Genomic DNA, 12098 nt, shown 5'->3' on the forward strand with positions numbered 1-12098 from the left:
AAAATCATAATATGATTGCGATATTCATAATCAAGAAAATAATTCCAAGCGTGCGACAGAGCGTTTTTTGAGAAAAAATGTCGAAAAAAATGGTCTAAATTATTGTGAGTGAACATTAGATTGAGGTGCAGTACGAGTATATATTTTAATTAAAATTTTTTAAGAGCCTAACGTCAAAATCGGCTGAGTGTATGAAGTTGGCACCCCACTTTTTGAAATTCATAATTTTGAAAGTTGTTCCAGATTGTTCTGACTTTGTACCACATTGTTCCAAAGTGATATTGCTTCATTCGAAACGGTTTTCGAATAAAACAAAATTGATTTTTTGAGCTGGCACCCCACTTTTCAAAAATCGAACATTCTGATACCGCAATAGATTGTTCTAGTTGTTCCAAACATTGTTCCAAAAGGACAAATCCGTAAGTTGAATTATAAGTCCAAAAAATGAAAAAAATGTTTTTGACCTGGCACCCCATTTTTTGAAAATAAAGCATTCCGATACCGATATAGATTGTTCTAGTTGTTCCAAACACGCAAATCAATAAGTTTAATTATAAGCCCGAAAAATTAAAAAAAAGTTTTTTACAAACAGTCTACCCTTATAGAAATATCATACTAAGAATCATTGATAATTACTTATTATCCAGTATTTTTAATACTGAAAATAAGTAATTATCAATGATTCTTAATATGATATTTCTATAAGGGATCTATAAATTTATTTCTGAAGGTTAATATTATTGTTGACGTTATAAGAGTGTACAGAGGTGTAAAGGTATGACAAGTTAACTCTGCACCTCTGTACATTATTCTAACGTCCAACAATAATATTAACCTTCAGAAATGAATTTATGGATCCTAGAGACTTTTAAACAACGTTATCCCCTCTTTTTTATGGATTTTGTCCGCTTATCCAATAAGAGAATCCAATATGCAATAAAAAAATCGGTTTTCTCAAATTAAAAATGTCGCTAGCTAGAAACTAGCAAAAAAACTATTGGATATCGTATACGTTTATTGGTTGGCGAATAGAGTATTTCTAGGTTCGTCAACCAATAAACGTATCCAAAAAGCTTGTCGTACGACACGTGAAATAGCAGCCTTATGCAGGATTCACACTGCGTCCGATGTCTGACGTCCGATATCCAATAGGAGAACAGCTTTCTAATAGAGAATTCAATTTTCCATTGGAAAGCTATTCTTTTATTAGATATCGGACGTCGTACGTCGGACACAATGGCCTGGCTTACATCGTGCACTTGATACGCGTACTAAATAGTAACTTTCTATTAAATAATCTTAATATCGATAATGCATATCAACAGCGACGCATTCTATCAATACAATACGTTTTGTTGATGATTATTATATCAGCTTAATATACCGTTGTTTATATATATCGTCGATATTAAAATTATTTAATAGAAAATTACTATTTAGTACGCGTATCAAGTGCACGATGTAAACCAAACCATTGACGTATATACATAGACCAAGCATTCCTATACTTCAGGGCTGCGTTCGGAAACGTCACCCAAATGTACCTGTTACATTGGAGTGAGCGAGATACAAGAGTGAGATAAAAAGAGAAGAAAGTACTCGAGTGACGTTTCCGAACGCAGCCCTAAGAGTCAATTCTGTATTTCGAAACGAAGTGAAAATTACAAAAGTGAGCACATTCACTAGGCACTGACCAATGAAATTACGAATATTCTAGTGTATTTGCTCACTTTTGTAATTTTCACTTCGTTTCGAGATACAGAATCGACTCCCTGTCCTAGCAGCGAGTGAAACCGGAAGTTGGCAGTTTAAAACAGAGTGAGAAAGTTGATTTGTCCCTAGTACTTTCTCATTCTATCGTATAGAAAGAATATGACCATTGTCAAGCTGTCAAATGCTATATATAGTGCAGAATTAAAAAAATAAAACCGTATATTTCACTTATCTCGATATAAAATTGATATTTATAATATTTTATACTGTGTATAAATAATCACAGCAATTGCTTTTATCCTGTTCTCATTCTACTGTTACATGAAAAAAGTTAGGTTACTATGACGGGATACAGTACTTGGATAAGGTTTAGTGCTCATAAATAGTTTCATTTAATGTTGTAAGTGCTTCAGAGCTACGAATGGATCAATCACATTGCTTTATTTAATATTTTAAAGTATTTGTTAAACGGACCCTCAATAAGATAGAGTGAGAAAGCACTAGGGGCAAATCAACTTTTTCACTCTATTTTAAACTGCCAACTTCCAGCTTCACTTTGCGGACAAAATGTTTGGTCTATGTATCGTCATTGGTTGGACATCGGACGCGGTGTGAATCCTGCATTATTGTATGTCGGATATCGACACAGTGTGAACTCTCCATAAGCTTGAAGCTATGCGTTTATATATTGTTTCGTCACTTCCGCCGTTGCGCTCAACTTTATTCTTCTGAGCAAGACACACGAGTGCTTTTAAGACTTTTAAATTGATATACGCATTGGGATTATTCGAAAATAAATGTCGAAAGATAAACACTTCCACACGAGGTCTTTCGCAGTGATACGAGTAGTCAGTTGATCTTATAATACCGATCCTCAAGAGGACTATTTGTCGTCAGCGTATGACGCCGGCCACGCCACTTCATTCACGTTCATTACGAACATCCTGTACGTCAGATCGCGAAACTGAGTAATCGACGGGATCGCATCCAGTGTAAAGAAATTCAAGTATCGCTGATAAATCGCTCCTTCTCCTATCTCTTCATCTTCTATAGTCTTCAATGTAAGTACAGTTTTTACCAAAATTATTATGAGAATTCTGTGTGATTGTCCTCACGGTTATTTCGCACGTTTTAATATCGTTGCTGATTTATGCCAATCCAACATAGCCCTCCATGTTGCTTGTGCTAAAAGCGATTTTCTGTTTTCGCGATAACTTAATAAAGATAAGTAAGGAGATTACGTTTAACGGATATCGGTTTTCGAAAAAGTAATTTGGATACAACAGAATTTCTAGCGAAATTTTTAAGATTATATAAGTAATTCTTTTATACACGCGTCATGACACATCATGCTACATGTGCATGTATTTAGTTGCTGCTTGCGATTTTTTTTGCATAAATACATTGATGTACTTGATTCATGAATAATTGCGTTTAATTTAGATTCATGAAAGTGCAAAAAGATTTGAAACTGTTTAGAATTTGTAAATCTTGTAGACTTGTGGGAGTCATAATTTCATGTCATATTATCATGTCAAGGTAGAAGAACGTGGGTGAAAGAGTTACGTGTCCTTTTTTAATATGTTCTAGGAAAGAGGAAAATCGTATGGACAATCTCATGCGTTTTTTCCTTGTTCTTTTCAGGAGCTTCTTAGACTGAAAAATGTTCAATCCTTTTTGATATTTATTGTATATATGCATATATTTTAATATTAATGTTATAATCAATGTTATATTTCTATGATTTTTTATTTTATATACACATATATGTGAAATTAGAAATCATAGGAAAACCTAGTTTCTTAATTGTTAAAGCATACATAACATGTAGCACCTTATTCTGGATGTATATTAGGTATTAAACATTAAGTTTGTTCTTTGCAGTTGAACTATTTTAACTAGTGCATGCTAGTGCAATTAGTTGAAATGAAATCTATATATATATATATACATATATATCTTTCACTTTAACTTATTGCACCAGTCTGCACTAGTTCAGGCAGTTCAGTTGAAAAGACCTATTGCTGCTTGTTTGATTTTTTTAGTTGAACTAGACTGCACTTTTTATCTTTAGTTCTTTTGCAAGAAATCTTTTAAAGTTTTTAAAGAGAACTATCTAATTTAAATCAATCATGAATCTTTTATTTTAGCATGAACTCATAAGAAGTAAAAAATCTAACTTTAAAATGTATAGAAATATTTATTTTTCATGAGTTTACATTGCAGGAAAAAATTTATAATCGCCTCCAAGTCTTGCAAAATAATTCACTTTTCACGATTTCATACTAGGGAAAAAATTACATGATTGATAAGTAAGATCGATAAAAACATGAAAAACTTCACGATTACTACTAGAAAGAATAGGCTTTAAGTTTCATCTTTTTTATATGGAAACGAATAATATTTTCTTACATGAGTTAAACATTATATGAGTATATAATGTTGTTTGAGTATCATAAAAAGATATTTAGTGTTCATTATATGTTTTGTAGTATATGTAACGTCTACATAATTTCCAATACGAATGTTTTTTGTTTGTGGTCATATCTGGATACTTTTTCTTCATTTACCTTCACAGAAATATTAATTACATCAATATATCAAGATTTTTATATTATTAAACTATATATTATATAATTTATATTATTATTTTACTCTCTTAAGATTTATAATATTTCCTTGTGAGTCGTCTTGTTACCGTGTGGTCATTCGACCGCGACGACAACAGAGCCATCGAATCAATAGGATGCATTGATTTGTACAGAGTTATACGTACGAGCGGTTTAAAAATCGTTGGGATAAAAGAGTCGCACGTACATATACCGTCCTATCCGTCAATACGTCTGCCATTCGACGACTTTTAAACGGTATTCGCTTTCTAACTTATTTTGTTCGCGGTGCAAAATTGCACGAAATTACATGATTCGCTGAAGATTGCTTAAATTGCGAGTCTTTTTACGATAAAGAAAGATTCCGAAAATGCACTCGCTATTTGCAGAAATAGATCTGATCGATAGGACAAGAAGTGATTGGTATACAGATTGGTACAATAGCTTTAACACATCATTCTAGAACACAATATGTATTTTTTGTGGAAAATTCTAAATTAGTTTAATTACACGTGCTGAATTATATTGTTTGATGGTTATATTTATTATTTTCTTTTTTTTATTAATTAGTTTTGATAAATTGATCAGTCTAAATTTTTACTTCCCCCATTATTGTGTTCTCTTGACGCATAACATTGTTAAATTTCGCTGAATCTACGATCTAATAATGTATTATTTTATAACTATACGCTTACAATACGACAAGAGGAAAACATTAACAGGACAATTTTAGAGATAATAGATATTTCACCATTGTTTCGTTTTTTGAAAAGGGCATATCGTGACCGCGAACGCACCGACAGACGAGGCGGTGGTGCACGTGGAGGCGGTCGATTCGGTGGACGTGATGGCGGCGGAGGAGGCGGAGGCGGCGGCAGTAGATTCGGCGGCAGCAGTGGAAGCAGAGATAATGGTTTCGGCAATAGCAGCTTCAAGAATCGTCAACCTGGTGAACGTCTTCGCAAGCCACGATGGGATATGAGCACGTTGCAGCCGTTCAGGAAAGATTTTTATCAGCCACATCCGAATGTAATGACAAGGAGTCTCCACACGGTAGAGGCTTACCGCGTTAATAAAGAGATTACGGTGAAGGGGACTAACGTTCCAGGTCCTAATATTTATTTCGAAGAAGGTGGTTTCCCGGACTATGTTCTCAATGAAATACGCAGGCAGGGCTTCGGTGAACCGACTGCAATTCAAGCGCAAGGTTGGCCTATTGCTTTGTCCGGTCGCGATATGGTCGGTATAGCGCAGACAGGCTCGGGAAAGACATTGGCGTATATATTGCCTGCGATCGTACACATTAATCATCAACCTCGATTGAGCAGAAACGACGGACCGATTGCCTTGATTCTTGCGCCAACCCGAGAATTGGCGCAACAAATTCAGCAAGTGGCATCGGACTTTGGCATGTCTTCGCAAGTGCGAAACACGTGTATCTTTGGCGGTGCACCCAAAGGACCACAGGCACGTGATCTCGAACGTGGAGTGGAAATTTGCATCGCTACACCAGGACGTTTGATAGACTTTTTGGAACGTGGCACTACAAATTTACGTAGGTGTACGTATCTAGTTCTGGACGAAGCTGATAGGATGCTTGACATGGGTTTTGAGCCACAAATTAGGAAAATTGTAGAACAAATACGACCCGATCGTCAAACACTTATGTGGTCCGCCACATGGCCAAAAGAAGTGCGTAATCTTGCGGAAGAATTTTTGACGGACTACATACAAATCAACATTGGTTCCCTGCAACTGGCTGCCAATCACAACATCCTCCAGATCGTAGACGTGTGTGAAGAATACGAGAAAGAGAGTAAACTTATGAAACTACTGGAGGAGATTTCCAACGAACCGGAAAATAAGACTATAATATTTGTGGAGACTAAGAGGAAAGTGGATGATATAACAAGAGCTATTAATAGATACGGGTGGCAAGCGATTGGCATCCATGGAGACAAAAGCCAACAAGAGAGAGACTATGTACTAAACCGTGAGTGCTATTATTATATTCTACCTATAAAAACCAAACTTTAATCTCTGTTTGATACATCAGTTTGATTTAAACTTATAACAACATTATATCAGAATTATATCTTAAATGATTTTTAAAAAATATATTTATGTTTAAATATTTTTATTTATTTTTTTGCATTTTTAATGAATCCAAAATTTAACAATATGAAAATAACTACGAGAGGAAATATTATACTATATCAAAAGTTTCCTTTTTGGAATATTTTGGAGAAAATTCAGAACTTAAGTTTTCTTTTTTCTTGAAGTTGGAATGTTATTTCCAGAGTTCCGGAATAGCAGATCAGCGATCCTAGTGGCTACTGACGTGGCGGCAAGAGGTCTAGGTAAGAATTTGCAGATATATGGGTATGATGTAAGGGTCAGGCTGCGATGGTTATTTCACAATTGTGAAAGTCGTGGTATTGTAATGTGGCAACGGGTAACGGCATGTGCCAGACTGATTGACGTTACTCCTTTACCAGTGTGGCTGGAGATAATTTCACGAACTCTTAGGAATGCGCCCTTGGGAGCGTAAAAAATGAAAAAAAAAAAAACGATAATTCTTTTCCTTTTTATTTTGCCGTTGGCACTTTTCAGTTTCATTATTTTCATATTGATTTCTTTCCGTCGGCTAATTATTAATTCAGGAAATTTGGTAGCGCGCACACTCGCGTTTATCGGAACGCTTAACATCGCCATTGTCCTTTCAGCGATATACAATTAACGCAGAGATAAGTTTTAACTTCTGTTTTATTATAAGCTAATGTAGGCAGATTTTGACGTTCTTTTGATTTCTTCGCACATGCAAACGCGATTACATATTTCGCGATGCATCCAAAACATTGCACGTAAATGTATTAATGACAGAAAGAACGTCGAAATATTTCAGCTTTGAGGGTGAGGGAGCCAGGTAAGTAAAGGTTAGCTAGGTTTATCTCTTTCGATTTTGATCTCAGATCTCGAGACAAGTCCTGTCAGTCTGGTATTAACGTGCTGTTTATGTGTTTTCAGAGGCACATGCGACGGAGTTTTATCAATGATAAGAACTCTGGAGAGCTTGGAATATGTAAATGAATGGGGCGTGACTGCTGGTCTCCGCCCCCTCGCAACAAGCTATTGTTACGCTGTGCCTCGGTCTACCGTGCCACTCGAAAAACACTCACTCTGTACCTGCGACGGTCCAAAGTATGGAAATATCGTAATGTTAGGGCGTCTAACATGCCAGGACAACTAAAACAAAACAAAAAAGATATATGCGAAGTGATAGAGATTATTGCCGGTTACATTCGTTGTAATAGTAGCTCATAACAAATTATCATCAAGTCGCATTGCAATAATTGTGATGTCCTAGTTCTGGACAATTATTGACAATCGTTTTTCTTTACGAAATTACCAACATCGCATGAGTACATGTGAATTTCGCCAAATTTTAAAATTTTCCGCGAATGATTGGATTGATTGGATGGATTGGATTTTAAGCACAGTGGTTGTCGATAATAATTTCAACATTGAAATGTGTAAAGATAAATGTCCACACTATTGCAGTGCATAATTCTTGATTATTCAATGGAGTGCGCGCATGGGGTTGAGTGGAGAACACACGCAAGACGCACATTTAGTGTTCCAACCATTACAACCGGAGCTATGGACCAAATTTTGAAATACCAGCCGAGATCCATACTTTGGTGCGGTAGAGAAGGGTGTAACTTTGCCTAAGAATAATACCGTTGAGCTCGCTAATACGTGAAGCGAGAATTCGATGAGAACCATCTGAGCTCTGATTCCTCTACATTTCCAAAAAAATGTATTTACATTTCCAGCTCTAGTCAAAAACAGGTAATTAATATGCAAGACTTGCTCTTTGTGGTCAACTTATCTTGAGTGTTAATGTGCGAATTGCAAATGGAACTAAAGTCGTTTCATTATTGATTTTCCAAGTTAAAAATTTTAATTGTGACTTTTAACATTTGTCTCTGACTGAGAAATTTTCTTTTCCTCCCGAAGCATCGAACAAAGTACAGACAATGCAGAAGGAGGTAAAATCGGTATAAAATAGTAAAATTTGAGAGAACTTCTTTGTTCTTTAATTCCATTAGCACAGCGTCTTTGGTAAATGCTTAGATCGATTCGCTTTATAAGTTAATTGAACCACAAAAGAACAAGTATTTTTCCTGTGCCGCGATTGTGACTCCATGTATTACGCAGATGTCGAGGATGTCAAATTTGTGATTAACTTGGACTATCCGTCCAACTCTGAGGACTATGTACATCGTATCGGACGTACGGGCCGCTCGCAACGTACGGGAACAGCGTATGCCTTTTTCACGCCCGGCAATGCGCACAAGGCTAGTGACTTAATTCAAGTTCTCGAAGAGGCTAAGCAAGTTGTCAATCCGAAACTATACGAGCTGTCGAGGAATCCCGGTATTTATAAGAGTAAGTTTTACTCATTCTTCATGTGTACATTTTTTTATACATACACATGCTTTTTTCAACCTGACATGAATTTATTTCATTTGAGTATGAAAGTAATGATAAAAGATTACACGTCATAATTTTTATTTGCGACATTTTCTTATCGCAGAAGTTACTGTATTAAAGTATTTTCTATATATGTAATAATTAGGAGGCCGATATGGAGGTCGCAGCGGAGGTGGCGGACGAGGATCCAGCAGTCGTGGTGGTAGTTCACGTGGATCCCGTGGTGGCCGCGATGCACCAGATAGAAGCAGATTCGATCGTTCTGGTGGAGGAAGTGATCGAAGCAAATGGGGTGGGAGTAGCAGTGGTTAGTTATTCTTAGATTAAAAATATTTCGGCAACTTCTTTTAATGTTATCGGCTGAAACTGCTTGGATCGCTCATTTAATCTGTATTTTAATATGATTGTGTATATGTGTGCACACGTCTGACATGTTCGCTAGTGTGTATTCACATATAAAAAATGAGAGGAAATCGATAAAAGGAAGTTACACAATTTATGCTGATAGAATATTATCAACTAAGATAAAAATATGAAAATATATCTAAAATAAATAATAATACATTTTAAGATCGTATACGTCACAAATGAGACTAGTGTAAAACCAAGATAAAACAAGATTAGTGTAAAACCTTTATAATATCTGACATTTTTTATGTAGGTGGAATAACCGGTGGAGGATACGGCGGAAAATCCTTCCCCCAAAATAATTTTGGAAGTGGATCTGGTGGTGGGTCGAGTAGCTACAACCAAAACAGCGGCGGATATGGAAGTAGCGGTGGCAGTTACAGGCAACAAAACGGCTATTGACTTCGCGATCTTAAGTGTGGACATTAGATCTGTTTATTTCAGCACCATCTTCTGCACTCAATTCTTTCATTGTTTTCTTTTTTCTTTTTTAATTTAATTAAGATTTTACGTTCTATTTGGAGTGCGAAAGTGAAAAATGTTAGATGTGATTGATAGTATCCTGCAGGAACGGGGAATGAGAAAAGGAGATCCGTGAGAGATGTCCATGATAGTTGTTCATTGTTTTCCGTCTTTTAGCATGATCGTGTTCAAGTGTAGGAAAGAAATTGCACATTTGATCGCGTTGTGTCATTTACATTCTCAAGAACATTAGCTTTCTTTCATCTTTTTCCAATAAGCGTAAGGACTGTACTAGTTAGAATAATTGCAAATAATTGCACGTATTAAATTTAGACGAGCTTTCAACGATGTAATAGTATTACAGTGGAATAAAGCGTAAGAACCAAGCGGGAGAAGACCGAAACAGCGCGTTTTTCTTTGCGTTTCTTCCCTGTTTTGATCTTCCTTCAGCGTCAAGTATGTATCTCGCGTCTTTACTTTAAATTTTAAGAGTGAATTGTAACTTGTGTAATTGTTTAAGTTCTAATGAACAATAGGAAAAAGGCTATTTTTTAAATAAGTAATTTTGACACTCATATGAATCTTTCTGTTATAACCGTGTTCTCTCCGTGTTAAACTTATAAACGTTTAATAGGCTGAACATTGCAACAAGCGATCACTCGTCCGTACGAGTTCGTCTACATGATATTTGTAGATATTATTCGTAATGAAAGTGTTAAGAATTTACTCTACGAATCACAGCGAAGTAAAAATGTCAATATAAATATTGACCGAGATACTCTCGTCGGCCACTGATTATTAAAAGTAGTAAATTGAGCATGTCATGTTTTAAGTAATCGTTTTTTTTTTTTTAGAGTTTAATGAATCTTTATATATGTGTAACTCTAGTATCGCGTAATTCCAGTGTTACGTATACGCAATCACCACGCATCTCAAAAGAGTCACGCTATGTATAAGATATTAATGAGTCATGCTACATTGTAGTAACGTATAAACAATGTTATGACTTACTACAACAAGAAAGATCTATTATCAGAGAAAGCCAGACGTTGAGAATTCCATTATGCCACGCTTTTGATAACAATTATCGCAGTCGAGGCCAAGGGAGGGTTCGGCTTTATTCATTGGCTGTTCTGTTTATCGCGAATCGTACGATCCGGTCAGAGTTTCTCTTCCGATCCAAGAAAAAGCTGTTGCTCCTATGTACACTTTATCGCGACGTCTGTTGCACACGAATAAGATATCAGCATGGTGTCTGCTGATAACATTCCCTAATTTTTATGATAAGCGGGCTTTTGATTTATTAATATTATCTGATTAGTATCTATACTAGTGGCGCTATTATAAAATATTAAAATATGCAAAGTGTTCGGTGTTCCTTTTTCGCGTAGTAACATGGAGTATATATAATAAAATAATCAAAAATAAAGAAAATAATTATTTTCTCGTGTTATATTTAGAAAATGATTAATATTAATTTCAGTAATATAATAATAATATTTGATAATTTTGTAGGCATTTTTATGATAAATTTAAAGTCGATATCAATCGGACACGATTTTATTTTTTTCGTTCTTTTTTATTACTCGCCATTAAGTAAAAGAGCATACAATATTATTAAATAAAATTATATCCGACTACTAAAAAGTATTGACTTTGAACTCTTTTAAAAAATTCCTACAATCTTATCGAATGATACAATAATTGAACTTTGTAATTGTAACTTTACTTGCAAGTCTTTTTCTTACAGATTTTTTTTATTATAAAATAAGTTACATTACGTAATGTATAATGTGTATTATATTGTACCACGAATTCATGTTGTTTCAGCCGTTTAAACAAAAGATTTAAACAAGTTTTCGTTCTTTTTCGCATTATACCGAGAACTTTCAGCAAGATTACCAACATCATATACTCTATTGGGATTTTATCATTTCTATACGAACGGTTGAGTTTAAAGTCTATTTTTGTCATGTGTAAATATGTTTTTTAAACATCACGACTCGATAAATTCTGTATGCTCTCCGTGTGTTGATTCTTTTACACGATAGAGACTAGTACTTGTATGTAGATTAGATGTATATTAGAATTTAAAATTGAGGTTTGCAAGAGAAATTGATGCTTTGTGACCAAAGGTTAGGAGATAAACAAATCTAAGAAGACTTTTGCGGATGAGCTGATCTATGGACGTGATCCACATATTATAACTACACATATATGACAATGCGGTAAAATTTCGTCACGAAAATGCAGTGCCTTGGCATTCCTCAGTCTACAACCGATTGCACGTAGTTTAAATGTTTCGTGAATGAAATTTCATTCCCTATAGCAGAAATCGTACAATAAATCTCGCCAATATTCGCTGTTTGTTTTACGGCAAAAAAACAATAAAAAAGCACACTAAACCGT

The 12098-nt window shown here is 35.2% G+C and overlaps 1 protein-coding gene across 2 annotated transcripts; it reads left to right on the forward strand.

Moving 5' to 3' along the window:
• Positions 1–2444: 2444 nt before the first annotated feature.
• Positions 2445–10506, forward strand: LOC116844698 (ATP-dependent RNA helicase dbp2-like). 2 transcript variants are annotated; one of them, XM_032816576.1, is made up of 6 exons: positions 2462–2774; positions 5096–6315; positions 6623–6682; positions 8544–8774; positions 8965–9126; positions 9481–10506. In XM_032816576.1, coding segments are annotated over exons 1-6 (1824 nt in total). In that variant the 5' UTR covers positions 2462–2772; the 3' UTR covers positions 9630–10506. The 2 variants fall into 2 exon arrangements, 1 of the variants encoding a protein (XP_032672467.1); XR_004378123.1 differs by lacking the exons at positions 8965–9126; positions 9481–10506 and adding an exon at positions 7350–8174 and having other exon boundaries at positions 2445–2774; positions 8544–8694.
• Positions 10507–12098: the final 1592 nt, after the last annotated feature.

Source organism: Odontomachus brunneus, unplaced genomic scaffold (genome assembly GCF_010583005.1).
Source record: "Odontomachus brunneus isolate Ranch 3 - 2012 unplaced genomic scaffold, Obru_v1 Obru_scaffold_045, whole genome shotgun sequence".
Lineage (NCBI taxonomy): Eukaryota > Metazoa > Arthropoda > Insecta > Hymenoptera > Formicidae > Odontomachus > Odontomachus brunneus.